Here is a 17,055-nt window from a genome sequence, read left to right as displayed (position 1 = left end):
TTAGCCAAGATTAAAATGAAGAAGAGAATTCTAGAAGCAGCAAGAGATAAGGGGACAGTCACCTACAAAGGAGTTCCCATCAGACTGTCAGCGGATTTCTCAAAAGAGACCTTACAGGCAAGAAGGGGCTGGAAAGAAGTATTCCAAGTCATGAGAGGCAAGGACCTACATCCAAGATTACTCTATCCAGCAAAGTTATCATTTAGAATGGAAGGACAGATAAAGAGCTTCCCAGATAAGGTCAAGTTAAAGGAGTTCATCATCACCAAAGCCTTATTATATGAAATATTAAAGGTATTTATCTGAGAAAGGAAGAAGATAAAAAATATAAACAGTAAAGTGACAACAAACTCCCAACTATCAATAACTGAACCTTACAAGCAAAAACAGAAACCAAGCAAACAACTAGAATAGGAATAGAATCACAGAAATGGAGATCACAAGGAGGGTTATCAGTGGGGAAGGGGGGAGGGGAAAAGGTGTAGAGAATAAGAAGCATAATTGGTAGATACAAAATAGATAGGGGGAGGTTAAGAATAGTATAAGAAATGGAAAAGTCAAAGAACTTACATGTACTACTCATGGACATATAAGGGGTGGAGGGAATGCTCGAGAGAAGGGGGGTATAGGTCAGAGGGGGATAGAGGGGAAAAAATGGGACAATTACAGTAGCATAATCAATAAAATATATATTTTTTAAAATCCTACAAAGAAAGGAGGAAGATGGTGCCAAAAACAAAGAAGGAAGCCCCTGTTGTTCCCAAAGCCAAACCAAAGGATTTGAAGGCAAAGAACTTGTGTTAATTGTGGATGTCAAAGCCAATAAGCACCAGACCAGACAGGCTGTGAAGAAGCTCTAAGTCTAAGATGCTGATATGGCCAAGGTCAACACCCTGATGGAGCCTAATCGAGAGAGGAAGGCATCTGTCTACTGGTACCTATGATGCTTTGGAAGTTGTCAACAAAACTGGGATCATCTAGACTGAGTCCATCTGGCTAATGGTAAATATAAAAATTTTACATACATACATACAAAGAAAGAAGAATCTCTGAGAGGAATTTTTAGCAAAACAACTTTTAATGTGGGGATGTGTGAGAGCCATCTCCCATTTATTTGACTGATTAAGTGTAGGGGGTGTGGAGCTAAACTTGAACACATTGCCAACAAAGGGTTAACATCTCATAATTTACTGAGAAGTAAGAAGAATGAAGGAGGGAAAGACATCAAGATAAGAGGGAAAAATTAGCTTTCCCAGTCATGGACAAAGGAAAAAGAGAATGGATTTCAACAAACACCAAAGAGCTCAACTCTAGAAAATATGATAACCAAGGACAGAGATTTCAGAGTAAAAGGTCAGTTGAGGACAATGCTGTCTCTATAGTGAAGTTACAAAGAGATAGTTTAGGTACACTATTAATAATGCAAAGAGGTCCTTCAGATAAAAAGTTCTTATTTTCAGGTACTCTTCCCTCCAGAGTAGCAGGATTCAAGACAGGACAAAGGAGGGAGCATTTCTGTACTAATTTATAATGAAAAAATTTGAAAGCTGTGAAAGACCAACATCAGAACTTTAACATTTAAGGCAGTGTTTTTCAACTGGTATGTGGCAAGAATTTTTAAAACTTGCAATACCTGTCTATTTAGTCAAGGGCACTGATCTCTTTTCTCTTAGACTGCCAAATAAAAAAATGATACCAGCCCATGCAACAATAGCCATCTGGTGTGAATAAATCAAAATTATACATATTTTTTTGTGTACTGCAAATTTCTGTAATTACTTTATGTGTCATGAATTGGAAAAGATCGAAAATTACTAGCTAAGGTAATTACAGAGTTCTTACTCCCAAACATTTTTATTAGAAATTACAATAACAGAATAAAATGACAATATTGGTATTTCAGTATTTAATTTTGCTTAATACCCATGTCAAATAGGGTATCAATCATTTTCTACATTTTCTCCTGTTGCTGTTCAGCCTCATAGGCCCAAAGTCTGAGGTTACACTGTCTTTCCCACTTCGGCCTCCTGAAGTAGTCAGGCTCCGAGACAATGGTGTTAACTTTGAAGGTTTTTGTAGGGAACTAGCCCTGATGAAATGAAGACTGTCAGATTCTAAGGACAAGGACTGGGAATTGGATCTGGGGACCTCCGTCTTCCTTCTCTCTCTTAATTCCTCTACTACACCAAAGGTGCATCCTTCAGTGCACCTCTAGTCCTCCCAGACTAGGAGCACTCAAAAGGGACCTCTGGAAGGAGAATAGAAAAGACCAAAATTAGAAGAAAAGATCGTAGAATTAAGTAGTAATCCATGAAATTGATGTTAAAACAAGATAGTTCAAAATAGTGTTAAGCTGGAAAAGAATGTGGTTGGAATACTTTTCAAAACTTTACTCAATTTAAAATTTTTAATTTTAATGCAGCATATAACTCTGAGTCTTAAAAGACATAAGTCATTCTGACTCTGAAAATCATTAAAGTAATAGTATTATATCGAATATGCAAAAAATTATCTCAGTTACATTTTCTTAGTGGAGGAGAGCTTAGGTCCTATGACGAATATGGTGGCCTGATTTGTTCAATCTCTATTCTACCTTCCCTCCTTCTAGTGTGCCCCTTGTATTAAAGAAATGGGAAAGCTAAATGTGGCATTTCCCTCATTATATTGCAGTTAGGGTTCTAGATATACAATGGGATCCTCCAACTAGGTTTGCTTGTGAGTGATTTAGTGGGTGGGAAAAAGCAGAGGTTCACTTCTTGCTGCTTTGCCCATCCCCCCACCCCCTTTTTTGCTGTTAAAGCTGTGGAGGGAAAATATTTCTAAAGCAGTATTCCATAATGTATTCTTCAGCTTCCTGGAAATGCAAAAGCAGTTGTGGTAGAGACAGTGGCTGCATTCTGAGTTCCAGTACTGCTGTATCAGCTTTGTACGCTATTGAGACAGATGTGGTGGTGGCTTCCTGATTCTTGGATTGTAGCTATGATGGTGATCATGTGTTCTTGGTTTCACGAGCCTAACAACTCTGATAGACCTTGATCCACTAGGACTTCCAACAATGTTCTAACTACATCCCTGTGTTAAATCTTTTCCTGTTTATGGTAGAGGGGTTTCTGTTTTTTGCACTAGGATCTATGACTGGTGCAGTACTTGGTATCTAGCAGGGCTGGTTACACAGAAATGGAAATATGCCACCCTGGCTTAGTACTTGAGTAATGAACAACAAGGAAACACACTTCATGCTAAAAATTGGATGACCCACTACAGCCAAATGACAAAACTTTTGATAAAATTATTGCCACAGTATTGTAATGCCTTGGAAGACAGGCCATGCTTTCAGCTCTGCAAAAAAGGCTCTGCCTGTGACATGAAGTTCAAATTGACTAAAAGGAGTTATGGGAGGAGGGGATAGTATTCCCATGTCTGAAAATGTCAAAAGGTATGAGAGAAGACAGTGCCCTCAAGCCATTCCCAAAACCCTCCCCAAAATAAGGTACTGGCCCAGCTGCTAAGATAGGATAAAGGGTAGTACTGCTTCCCTGAAGCCTTTTATTGTTGCCATTAAATTGATTGAGAGGAAGAAAAACAGCCAATGAATAATCTACACACTTCAGGTTTAAGAACTAATGTACAATGGGTTCTTTAGCTATGGTTACTTGTGTATGAAACTACCTAAAAGCAAACAGGCTGGAAACCTACGACATCTCAGGAAACTATACAGCCAAGGAAATCTAAATCCTACAAAAACCTGCAATTATTCAACCTCTAAAGCAGTGATTTTCAAACCTTTTTCATCTCATGGTACACTTAAACTAATTATTAAACTTGTGCAGCACACCAAAAAATATACATTTTGCTGATCTTACAAAAATATTGGTACAGTTTTGATTCATTCACACAGGACAACTATTGTTGTGTTGGCTGTTGTCATTTTTTTTTATTTGACAATCTAAGGGAAAAGAGGTCAGTGGCCCTGACTAAATAGTCAGGTATTGCATGTTTTAAAAATTCTTGCAGCACATTGCTTGAAAATCACTGCTCTAGGGCAACTCTTAGGTACACAAACCTGGACCAGCAAGAATTAGACTGTGAAAGGTATGCAGTTGCCAAGAATATACTTTAACACCCATTTCATTTGAGGATCCTAAGCACTAAGAGATAAGGGATAGTTCTCAGCAAAACCAGAGGCCATGGATGAAAATGGACAAGTTAACCCTAAAAAACTGAAAAGGGACAACAAGATAGTCGTTAACCAAGGAAGTTATCTTGCAGAAAGACTCTGGAAGAAATAGATGATACTCAAAAGGGGTAACTGAAAAGTTTAATGCAATGACCATTTATTTTCAATGCTGTAAGCAGTGTGAAGGCAACCAACAGGAACAGGACACAGGGAGTAGCAACAGCCCAAAGGCCAAGGAAAAGANTTATTCAACCTCTAAAGCAGTGATTTTCAAACCTTTTTCATCTCATGGTACACTTAAACTAATTATTAAACTTGTGCAGCACACCAAAAAATATACATTTTGCTGATCTTACAAAAATATTGGTACAGTTTTGATTCATTCACACAGGACAACTATTGTTGTGTTGGCTGTTGTCATTTTTTTTTATTTGACAATCTAAGGGAAAAGAGGTCAGTGGCCCTGACTAAATAGTCAGGTATTGCATGTTTTAAAAATTCTTGCAGCACATTGCTTGAAAATCACTGCTCTAGGGCAACTCTTAGGTACACAAACCTGCACCAGCAAGAATTAGACTGTGAAAGGTATGCAGTTGCCAAGAATATACTTTAACACCCATTTCATTCGAGGCTCCTAAGCACTAAGAGATAAGGAATAGTTCTCAGCAAAACCAGAGGCCATTGATGAAAATGGACAAGTTAACCCTAGAAAACTGAAAAGGGACAACAAAATAGTCGTTAACCAAGGAAGTTATCTTGCACAAAGACTCTGGAAGAAATAGATGACACTCAAAAGGGGTAACTGAAAAGTTTAATGCAATGACCATTTATTTTCAATGCTGTAAGCAGTGTGAAGGCAACCAACAGGAATAGGACACAGGGAGTAGCAACAGCCCAAAGGCCAAGGAAAAGACGCAGTGTCACGGAAGCCTGAGGAAGCTGCAGCTAAAGGAGTGCCCCAACAAGAGTTGTGGTTTTACATACAGGAACATAATCACCACCAAAAGGTGGTCCTGCAGGGAGCATCTCTCTGGTGCTCTCTCTTCTACCCTCTTGCTATAAACGGTATTTGTGGCCTCCTAAAATTTGTATGTTGAAACCTAATCCCTAGTGTGGTAGTATTTGGAGAAGTAATTAGGTCATGTGGTTGGAGCTCTCAAGAATGGAAGAGACCTCGGCAAGAGACATTGCACAGAGCTCTCTCATCCATGCCCATGTGAGCACAAAGGGGAAAGACAGCCATCTATAAACCAGGCAGCAGGTCCTCACCAGAACGACCATGCTGGCATCCTAATCTTAGATTTACTAACCTCCAGGAGTGTGAGAGATGAAGTTTTGTTCTTTATAAGCCACTCGGTCTATGGTATTTTTGTTATAACATCCTGAACCAACTAATATACCTTGGACTTGCAGGTCCTTCTTACTGGCTAAACCCAAAAGTATCCATAGAAGAAGGGAATACATGCGATGCATTCCATAATGAGCAGAATGGAATTATGGGTCTGGACGGGCACGTGGAGAACTCATTACTAACAATAACATTGATCCCTTACCCATACATGTGTATATTAAATAAACCACGGGTTAAAGAAGGAGTCAAAATGGAAATTACAAACCCATGAGACAAACTACTTTGTAAAACTCATGATATAGCCAATGCAGTACCCATAGGAAAATTTACCTTTGCAAATTACTTTTAGTACGTAAGTCTTTAACTCAAGAAGCTAGAGAAAAAAGAGCAAAAACACAAAGAAAGAAAAAGAAAAGAAATTAAAGAAAAAAATTAAAATAAATTTTATACCATAAACACTCAATTGAGCTGATCAAACAAAAGCAGTAACTAGTTCTTTTAAAAATCTATCTGGTTAGTCAATACAGTGGCCAACCTATGCAACATAAAGGGAGAGGGCATAGATAAATATAAGTAACATGATCTAATTAGTGTTATAAAAGTGAAACTGAGAAAGTACTAAGAATATTTTATACCAATAACTTTGAAAACTTAGATGAAAAGCAATTTTCTGGAAAAAAAAAAGCTAACATTTACTGGATGCTTATAATGTGCCAGGCACTCATCTAAGTATTTCACATATATTAAGTTATTTAATACTCACAACTGCGAGTATGAGATCAGTACGGTTGTTTCTATTTAATATTGAGAAAACTGAAGCACAGAGAAGTTGACTAATAAAAGTCACATTAACTAATAAATACTGGAGCTAGAATTTCCTATGCTGTACAGCTCCTGAGTATGCTCTTTAAACAACTATATTACATTGTCTTTCAGAATAAAAACAAATAAACGAACAAAAAACAATCAAAATACCCCCCAAAATAGAAAACTGGAACTGAGCAACAGCCATAAAAGAAATGGAATCAGTAGATCAGCATCTCCCTATACCCAGCAAAGGCCTACGTAATTTAAGGACCAATTTAGCAATACCATCCAGGAACGATCATTCCTAAAGGGTAGCAGAAATATGCCACCTCAAAATGTGCCAGTTAACTATATTGATTGTTTTCAGTTGTAGGCACTTAAAAACAGCAAATGCAGGGGGAGGCTTTGTCTGAACTCCCCTTATCTGCCTAAAGAAATAAATCTTTCAAAAGTAACTCAACTGTCATAAATACCCTCTCTGGGAGTTTCATGGACAACAGAAGACCTCTTATTACAGGAAGCAACACTAGAGGGCCTACACACCCAGACAAACTCTGTCACAAACTATCGCATCCCCCATCTATTCTTTTTAGGAATGAAAGGGCCCTAAGACAGGAGTCCCAACCTCCAGCCCTGGTCCTGTACTAGTTCAAAAAGTTAGGAAGTAGGCCTCACAGCAGGAGGTAAGATTGAATGTAATGCATTTAATGCACTTCAGTCATTCAGAAATCTCCCCTGCCCCTTGCCCCCCACTGGTCCGTGGAAAAATTGTCTTCCATGAAACCAGTCATGGTGCCAAAAGGGTTGGGGACCTGCCCTAAGAGACTTACATCACCTTCCCCCAACTGAGATGGTATTTAAGCCTGGATTCTAAGCTACTGAATTTCTCCTTGGATATTGACAAATATTACGAGTATTTGCTTACCCAAACTTTAGCCAGGCTCCAGAACCTTTGCTTAAATCCATTTGTGCATTTCCTTGCAAAACCTAGTACTAGCAAGAACCCTGATAAGTCATTTTAGCATAAGTCTCCATGTCTGAACGGCCTCAGTATCAGTTCCTTATCTTCTACCATCCCCCTTGCCCAGTTGATGTCTGACTACCCTGGCCTGTTTTCAGCAAGAATCTCTTAATAGTGTCTTTCAATGAACAGAAGCTCTTATCTTTGTTATAACCCAACCAAACCTCTTTCTTCTATGGTTAGTGCTTAAAAAAAATTGCCTAGAGGAAGGACACATACCTTCTCTAAAATCTTTATTTTATCTTTTGCATTTAGATCTCCCATTCATCTCGAACTGATTTTTGTATGGTATCAAATAAAGGTCAGCATATTTTTTCCCCACATGGATGTCCAGTTAACCTGGCATTTACTGAACAGACAATTCATTCCCACTGAACTACAATGTTGCCTTTGCCATGTATGCATGGCTCTGTTTTTAGATGCTCTTTTCCATTGGTCAATTTGACCATTCTTGTGCCAATATCAAACTTTTAAAATTACTCTAACTTTATAATAGGTCTTGGTATGTGATAGCATAAAACCCTTCAGCTTTATTTTTCTTCAAGATTGCTTTGGCTATTCTTGGTAGGTTGTAGTTCTGAATAATTTTAGAATCAGCTGTCAATTTCAAAGCCAGTCAGATAAAGACAAATACCATATGATTTTACTCATATGTGGAATCTAATGAACAAACTGAGCTAACAAGTAAAATAGAGACAGACTCATACATAGAGAGCAGGCTGACAGCTCTGGGGGGAGTGGGTGAGGGAGGAGGTGCAGGGATACAGCAAAAAGAAAGAGGAATCAGACACAACAGTGTTGTAATTATGAGGGGTAAGGAATGGGTGGAGGTGGAAGAGAGTATATTGGGGGTAAATGGTATGGAAAAAATACCATAAAAATAAACTACAAAAAATAAATAAACAGACGGGGAGGTTGGGGGGTGGAGGGATAGAGAAAATAAGAAGAAAGGAGCCCTGGCTGGTGTAGCTCAGTGGATTGAGCTCAGGCCTTTGAACCCAAGAATCGCGGTTCAATTCCCAGTCAGGGCACATGCCTGGGTTGCAGGCCAGTTCCCAGCAGAAGACGCACGAAAGGCAACTATACATTGATATTTCTCTCCCTCTCTCCTTCCCTTCCCCTCTAAAGATAGATAAATAAAATCTTTAAAAAAAGGAGAAAGGACTCATGGACAACAGTGTGGAGACTGCAAGAGGGAGGGAAGTATAGGGGGTTAAATGGTAATAGAAAAATAAAATGAAAAAATTTTAAAAATAAATGAACAAACAAATAAATAAAACCTACTGATATTCTGATTGGGCTTGGTTTAAATCTACAGATTAACTTGAGGAGAACTGACATCTTTACAATACAATAATGATCATGAAATCCAAGAACATTTTTATTGCTTCCTTCTAAATGAGTTAGGCAGCTTCCCATCTCTTTCCGTATCTTGAGGTACAAATATCCAACAAAGGACTTACATCTAGTATATAAAGAACTCCTTCAAATCAGTAAGAAAAAGAGATAACTCAACAGAAAAATATGAAAATGACAAACCCCCAAAACCCCAAACATTTGAATTCAGTTCACAAAAGTGGATATAGAATGGGTTCATAAACAATTAAAAAGACTCAATTCCCTGGGAAAATGCTCTCCCCTTGTACACACCCACCACAATGATAGAAAGAAAGAATGATGTTCGTCAGTGTTGGTGAAAATGTAGAGCAACTGGACCTCTCAAACACTGCTGGCAGGAGTATAAACTGGCACAACCACGTTAGAATAACATTTGGGAGTATCTACAAAAGGTGAACTATGCATTTCCTGTGACTCAGCAATTGCAATTCTAAGTATACGAGGCCTGTCTGGAAAAGAGTCCAGCCATTGTTGATATAACAAGAACAGTTTGCATGACACCCATGTAACCTGGCAGCCAAGGAGAATGGACTGAAATGCACACATGTGAGCAATGACAACTTCACTGTACTACTGAGTGGGGGCGGTAGATGTAGTTGAGTGAGCATGTGTACTGTGTGACTGTCACATTCAAAATGGCTGAGCAAGTAGAGCAATGAATCTGCATCAAATTTTGCGTGAAGTTTGAACATTCCTCCACGGAAACTATTCAGATGATTCAGAAGGCCGTGGCTATTGGGCAACTGGTGATTGGCAGTTTCATCATGACAACATGTCAACGGACACATCATGTATCATGCAGATTTTTTTTGAAACATCAAATCACCCAGGTGATTCAGCCTCTCTGCAGCTTCTGGCTTTTCTCAAACTAAAATCACTTTTGAAAGAGAAGAGATTTCAGACTGTTGTTGAGATTCTGAAAATATGACAGGGCAGCTGATGGCAATTGGGAGAACTGTGTGAGGTCCCAAGGTGCCCACTTTGAAGGGGACTGAGGTGTCATTTGTCCTGTGTACAATGTTTCTTGTATCTTGTATATTCTTCAATTAATGTTTCTAATTTTTATATTACAGGGCTGGGTACCTTCTGGACAGACTTTGTACATCCAACAGAAATATGTTCAACAAAACACATACACTAAAAGGTTCACAATAGCACTACTCACAATAGTCTCAAACTGGGAACTAACCAAAGACCATCAACAGAATGGATTTAAAAAACTGACATATTTTCCCACTGCTATAAAGAAATAAAAATGCTCACATAACAATATAGATCTAACAAGCAAACAAAACCAGAGAGAAAAAAAATCAGACAAAGAAAGGGCATATACAAATGCAATTTCACAGTGTGTACACTATAAAAATAGAGAAAACTAATCTAAGTTAGTTATTATAATACTGGTTATCCTTGGGGTGGGAAGAAGTGACTGACAGCAAGAGAAAGCTTCTAATATACTGGTGATGTTCAGTTTCTTGATCTGGGTGCTTGTTATATGGGTGTGTTCACATGTGAAAATTCATCAGCATTTATGATTTGTGGACTTTTCTTATGAATATTATGCTGCCATAAAATTTAATTCATTCATATGAAAATAATCAAATAGCAAGCTATATATTTTTCTATATATAACATTTGAAAAACTCATGCAAATGAATTTTTAAGATGCTATTATCCAGCTGAAAAATGGTTCTAAATACAAAAAAAAGTCTGAGCAGAGAAATAAAAATGGCTCCAATAAATGCATAAAATGTAAATTAGAACAATGGCATGCTATCTTTTCCTTGCAAATTAGCAAAGATTAAAGGAAACAAGAAGGCTGTTGAGGATTTGGTGAAACTAATATATTTATTCCTAATGGAAACTTAAGTTGATATAACATTTCCACATTAAGTCTTTAAAAATTGCTCATCTTTTCACTCACTAGTTTCAAATTAATCTAAGAAAAATTCATAGTTACAATTAAAGACAGACCATGTCAGTATTGATTGCAATGAGTATTTTGAAATATAATCATCTCATAATGGAAAAATGGTTACATTATGATACATATACTGATGTAATAAATATTGTTTTCAAAGAGTAATGAATAAGAAAAGACTCATGATAAATTTAAATAAAGATACATACAAAATTCTATGATATCTTTTGTGTTATAAAATATCACACACTTAAACATACACTTGCATGGAAGAAAGTCTGAAAGAACACATACTATAAGGTTAATAATGGCAGTCTGTGGATAATGCATGACTTTAATTTTGTGGCCTATTTCCTACAATGAAATATACCTTGAACATTTATTATTATTACGTTCAGAAATCTAAGAAAACAGGGTAAAAAAATAACATCCACTCAGTTGTTTTTAGAAATCTAAGCAACCTAGATTTTTATCTCTCCTTTAGTTCTCACATTCAATCTGTAACTGTTTCTTCGATTTTACTTTAGAAGTATCTGTCCAGGCCATTACAATATTCCATTATTGCTCCTCTCATTTCCAAAATTCAGGCTCTTGTCTTCCCTAAAGAGCACTTTGAATCCAGACTCTTCATTTTGGTAATTTTGCCCTATCTTCCATTATGTCTACATTCTAGCCACATCAAACCACTCTATGTAGCGACCCTCCCACACTCACACCCCTGAAAAATCCACATCAGGTACTTTCGCACCTCCCAACCCATGCATATATCATCTTTTCTCTCCCTGTACTGCATTTTCTCCCTTCAATCTATCTAGTCAGATCCACAGTTCAAGATTCACGTCCGACAGCATTTACCGGGTGTAGGTAGCTCTCTGAGGCTACAGGAACAGGTAGCAGTTTCCAAATCAATCCTCCAGTGTCATTTGCACATATTTCAACATGTATCATTCTATACTGTTTAAGCCCAGCTCTCCCTTTGCAGAGAATGGGCCATATGTTTTTAAAATTTTCTTAAAATATAGTTGAATGTGTAAAGATAAATAAACAATTTATCTATGTAGGGGTGGTGAATTTTCACCTGTGTCTGATAAATAAATGGCAATAAAAAGACTCGTCCCCTTTTTTTTCCGTTCAAGATGGCAGAGAACGTCTTAAAATAGCCTCACACAAAAGCACACACACCCGGAGCCGCATGCCAGAACCGGCTACCCTAAGCGCAAGAGAAAAGGACAAAAGAATTTAACCTAGATGCTCAGATGTCCCAGCCCTAATCACTCACAGTGGGTCCCACACACTGATTTTAAACCATGTCAGAAAGCTAGGACCTGCTGTCTGTATTTTGAGGACAACACCTCGACCAGGATCAGAGACCTAAAGCACTCATAGATAAAGACCCAAAAGATCAAGGACGGAAAAGGAGGAGACTAACTTGCATTGGTTAGTATCCAAAAAGCACCCTTGGGCCCCGCCCCAGCCAGGGGCAGTCCCCCAGAGGCGTTATCAGTCTCCGGGGAAGGAACCGGCAGGGTTCCGGTCCACCGGTCCGACTGGGAATTCTGGGCCAGCCTGAGGTTGAGGCTGAGGTTGAGGCTGAGGCTGAAGCCGGCTGCCGAGGGATCGTCTCGTACTACACCTGTCAGGCTGCAGCCAACACTAGGCCCAGAAATCGCCGAGATTCGGTGACTGAGGGCGGGAAGAGCGTCACCCGATCACCCCGGGATCTGTCCCCGCGCTTGCCTCCTCGTATTCGCCCTCATCTTTCTCAAACAAAGGCAATCCACATCCACCGCCATCTTCCTCTTACCTCAAAAACCACCTCTTCGTCAAACTCTGGTGTCATCCTTCTCCGCCATGCCACCCACCTCAGCACGATGGGAAATGAGGGCGGGGGAACTGGCGGCACCCAGGCTTCCACTTCGCGGATCCCGACTGCCCAGAAAACTACAATTCCCAGCATGCCTCGTAATTCACGCCCCCTTTTCTGGCACGCCTATTGGAGCAGAGGATGATCTTATAAAACGGAGAGGCAGGAGTGAAATGAAACTCGAGCCCTCTGATTGGAGGAGGCTGGACCTTTTGTCCGCCTTTTACAGCTGCAACTGGTAGGGGGCGCCTGGAGCACTGATTTTTTTTTTTTTAATAGAAGCTCGGGTAGGGTACGCGCCGGCGGAGGCGCGGTGAGCATTGCTCGTGCCCGCCGCCTGTGGCTCGCGCCCGGGATCTCCGCTGGGTCTAGAACCGGGTGCATCCTTTGTGCGGCGCTTGGGTTGTGCAGTGGAGGAGCAGGACAAAATGTGGGCATAGCTGGAGCTTTGCTTTTCTGCCTCAAACTCTTGAAACAATGGACTTTAAGGGGAGCATGGATTGAGGGGGTCGAGCAGGGAAGCGAGCTGCTTGAGGGAATCATGACTTCTTCCGCGGGTAAGTGACGGCGCTCGCACTGCCGCTGGAAAGTTTGTAGCAAGCGCTGTTAGTCTTGGGTTCTGGAGCAACTTTCTCCATGGGCTAGGTTAGCAGTGTTCCTTCTCCTTTTCCCGAGGACTGGCAAGTGCGGAGCAGACGGCATTTGCGGCCGCCTTTTCTTTTCCTTTCCTGCCAAGAGAGGCTGTTTGGAAATCGTGTATCTCTTGGGACCTGCCTTTAAAAGGAGACCCGTGTCCGGGGCTCTGCGCCAGGTGAAACGCTGAATGTAAAAAGGACGTTTGCTTGTCTCCTAAAATTTGATCGACTTTGCCTTTGCGTGCGAAAATAGTTTAGATGACCATGTTAAGAAATCAGTTATTCTAAGAAAGGGCAGTGTTCCCAGAGTGTTGAACTCGGCGACTGCTGAATTGCTTTAACCTAGTATCGACTAGGTTTAAAACCCTGACCCTTATTATTTATTAGATTAAGAGGTTTCAACATTGTTACTCCTATCCTGGTGTTTTTTCCTGTTCCCTGAGAAACAGGATAGAATTGCCGATGGCAATTTTTCACATCTCCACCCAATTTTTAATGTTTTTTTCTATTTCTACCTGAGTAGTGTAAACAAAGCCTTATTTTTCCCTCTGCCACCGATAGTACTTTTCTTTCATACAAATGACAGTGTTTATCTTTGGGTGGATTTTGAGCAATTCTGTACATTGTGTTTTCTCAACATTCTTAAGGAACAGTTCTTATATTCCAAACTAATTACTAAAGAGGTTAAATTTACTTTATAAGAACATAAGTTAATTTTTAAACCACGACGTAATGTATTAAATACTAATTAGTTTCATCCACGAAACAAATAAACTTTCATTAGGAATTTTATAGTAAACTAGTATAAAATTTTGCCTCAAAGTTACTTCTGGAATCACCACTTAAGTATCAGATTAAATTTTCTTTGCTTTTCTTGGCATTTGTTTTAAATTTCTGCAATTTGAAACTGTCAGTAGCACTGTAAATGTTCTAAGCTGTCTTATTTCTAAAGCCTCGATGTATTGAAGCTTGCATCGCTAGGTGTAATCAGATTACAGGTAATAAGCAAGAAGTTAGCTAGTAGTCATAAGAAAGCAAAGAGCGAAGTACTTGTGTGGTAGCATTATTGAAGAAATTGTGGACCTTTCCTTTCTCATGTTACATGTCTGTGTAGGGGATGTCATTGTATGTTATTCATAAACTCTTTTTCTTACCAAAGGGAGGCGTTCTACTTGAGGTGAATTATTTTCATCTTAAATTTCTGTGCCTCACCTTTGTTCAAGTTTTCTTTATTACTCAGCTAGTCTAAATAATTTAAATTTAAAGTAATTGGATTTAAATCCTTCCAACCAATTTTAGCTCTTCCTTCTTTTGGAGTGTCAAGCACATTTAAGGTATTTATACCTTATATGCATCAATTTTCAATTCCAGTCCTAACAGTTTATAATGAACAGTTACAGAAGCATTTAATTTGACATTGAAATTTGAAACCTGACCTAGGGCTCAGTTGGAAAGTTTATGATTTTGTTTAGGTATTTTATAGTAAAATTAGTGATTTTGATTTGTATTACCCTAGACTAATGCAAGCAATTTTTATATTTTATCAACTTTACAATTAAAGAAATCCACAGACATTTTTGTGGTGTTTTAAGAGGGACACTTACTGTGTTTAGCTGGGTTAGTTGGTTTTTAGCGTTGCTTGCTGAGAAGCATTAACTGCTTTTTTGTTCACCATCTGTTAAGGTTTATTTTAATTCTTTCTCATGTCTAAGTGGAAATATGGAAGAGAATTGGGTTTTATGTCCATCCCATTCTTATAAAATTACTTGTTTATCATTCTTACAAGCTTTTTATGGTTTTTGAAACAATAATAACATTGATTAAAACTTTAGGCAAGTTATTTGTAATTGGGGAATTGTTTGTATCGAATCTAATCAGTGATATTGGTATTTCGGGTGGTCGGCTTAATTTAAGGAAATAAGAGAAATATTGTAGAACATCTATGTTTTATGCATCCTGAAGAAGAGCTTGATTTGTTTTTCAGTATCTGTGAAAGAGTGGGACTGTAGTAGAAATTTTAGAGTTATTCTAATCAGTATAGTTAGAAGGAGAGGTACTTTTTCTATCCTTATGAACTTGTACAGGTCATGGTCTCATTAATGCCTGTGCTTTCCTATACAGCTGGTTCAAGAGCTAACAAAGTGTGCATGTGAACCGCAGCCATCTGTGTGTAACAGATGACAGTATGTTTGTAATATGTTAGTGAAATGGTAGTAGTGCTTTACTTTCTTACCTTACTGTTCCCTGGAGCCAAACAGCTGTGTAAATAAAAAATTTGCTGCTTTGCTCTAAAAAGCACTGGGTCTGACTGTTGATACAGCATTAAGATCCTAAGGTGCTGGATTCATTTCCAAATATCATGTACTTCCAAGAGTTTGACATTGGAGCAGACCATAATATAATGCCTTGTTATTTTTTGAGTTGTGTTTCTTTCATGATAGAGCCACACACACACACAAATGATAATTATGAAGGTAATAATGAAGGATTTCAGATATTTCTGTACCAGTGACTTAGTTGAATACTTGTTCCTACTAATAATTAAGAACTTATTTAATAATCCTATTGAAGTTGATTCCTGCAACTTTTCAAAATATTCTACATTAAAATAGATAGGGACTTTTTAAAAAGAGATTTCCTGTTACTGGGACTAAAGAGTATGTGTATGTGGCGGTTCTGACCATTCCCAGGGACCCATTTTCACCCTTGGGGACATCACAATGAGACAAAGTGCCTGTCCTTCTGGAACTTGCTTTCTAGAAGTGGAGACTAAGTTATAATGAAGAAAAATCACACAGGACAGAGGGCCTGGAGAATATAAGGACTCTCCTGGAGCAGATATCTCAGAAGTTATACTCTCAGAATCATATAGGTTTTACAGTTAGTTCAGCTTCCTCATTTATAAGTAAGGAGAGTGAGGCAGCTAGACTTGCCACAAGACAAATGGGTAGGTTAGCCAGTTCCCTAAGTTATGTTACTGGCTTCCCCCAGTACGTGGCTGACTGAAGTGGTGAGCCAAACTTCACAGCTATTGATGTAATTTAGTAAGTGTGCATTGAGGGCATTAGGTACGTAATACTGGGCTACGTTTGTTGGGAATCAACCACAGCTCCTATGTAATTAATTTGATTTCTAGGACACTAAAGAGAACAGGGATTTATGTCCGTTAGAAGCAGACCTAGGCACAAAACACATTTAAAGAAGAGTAAAATTGGTCTCAGAGATTAAAAAACAGTTTACCTAAAAATAAAAAATCGACTGGTTAAATGACCTGTAAGCCTCTGACAAAGCTGCAAGATTCAGAAAGTAAAAGGTTAATTTGATGAAATAAGATTTTTAAAATTGTGGCAAAATACACATAATATAAATTTATTAGCTTTATCATTTTTTAAGTGTCAGTTTGGTAATGTTAAGTACATTCACACTGCTATGCAGTCAATCTCCAGAACCCTTTTGTCTTGCAAAATCAATTCTCTTTTTATTCCTTCAAAAATTCCAGTGGTAGGACGCTTTATGAGTCGTTACAGAAATGCCCTGGCCAGTGTGGTTTACTTGGTTGGGCAGTATCCCCCAAACTTAAGGGTCGCAGATTTGATTCCCCTTCTGGACACATGCCTAGGTTATGCATTTGGGTTCCTCCGTGGGGGCAAGGAAGCTACTGATCAATGTTTCGCACATTGACCTTTCTCCTTTCTCTTCCCTTTTCTCTAAAACCTCTCTCCCTGCTTTTCTCTCTAAAAGCAAGGGAGGGGTGGGGAGGGAATATCTTTGGGTGAAGATTTTTAAAAAATGATTACAGAAATGAAGTCAGCATGACAAGAGTCTGTCAATTTTCATTGTCTTGAGGAAGATGAGAGGTTTGGAGGAGGCCTAGGGCATTC

The 17,055-nt window shown here is 38.7% G+C and overlaps 2 protein-coding genes across 7 annotated transcripts in view; one reads left to right on the top strand and one right to left on the bottom strand.

The window, feature by feature from the left end:
• VEZT (vezatin, adherens junctions transmembrane protein) overlaps nt 1-12,590 on the bottom strand; it is a 70,058-nt gene extending 57,468 nt beyond the window's left edge. For 3 of the 5 annotated variants that reach the window (XM_037068506.1, XM_037068507.1, XM_037068512.1), the window contains exon 1: nt 12,480-12,590. In XM_037068506.1, the coding sequence (XP_036924401.1) occupies nt 12,480-12,515 (36 nt within the window). In that variant the 5' untranslated portion in view covers nt 12,516-12,590. The remainder of the gene's footprint in view (nt 1-12,479) is intronic. The other 2 variants (XM_037068508.1, XM_037068509.1) reach the window with 1 other exon arrangement.
• Nucleotides 12,591-12,833: 243 nt separating this feature from the next.
• FGD6 (FYVE, RhoGEF and PH domain containing 6) overlaps nt 12,834-17,055 on the top strand; it is a 114,074-nt gene continuing 109,852 nt past the window's right edge. For both annotated transcript variants that reach the window (XM_037068304.1, XM_037068303.1), the window contains exon 1: nt 12,834-13,096. In XM_037068304.1, coding sequence (XP_036924199.1) covers nt 13,081-13,096 — 16 coding nt within the window. In that variant the 5' untranslated portion in view covers nt 12,834-13,080. The remainder of the gene's footprint in view (nt 13,097-17,055) is intronic.

This window comes from Sturnira hondurensis, unplaced genomic scaffold (genome assembly GCF_014824575.4).
Source record: "Sturnira hondurensis isolate 20B ecotype Veracruz unplaced genomic scaffold, ASM1482457v3 Scaffold0017436, whole genome shotgun sequence".
Lineage (NCBI taxonomy): Eukaryota > Metazoa > Chordata > Mammalia > Chiroptera > Phyllostomidae > Sturnira > Sturnira hondurensis.
Note: the sequence above shows the minus strand (reverse complement) of the source record. Positions and strands in the feature narration are given on the sequence as shown.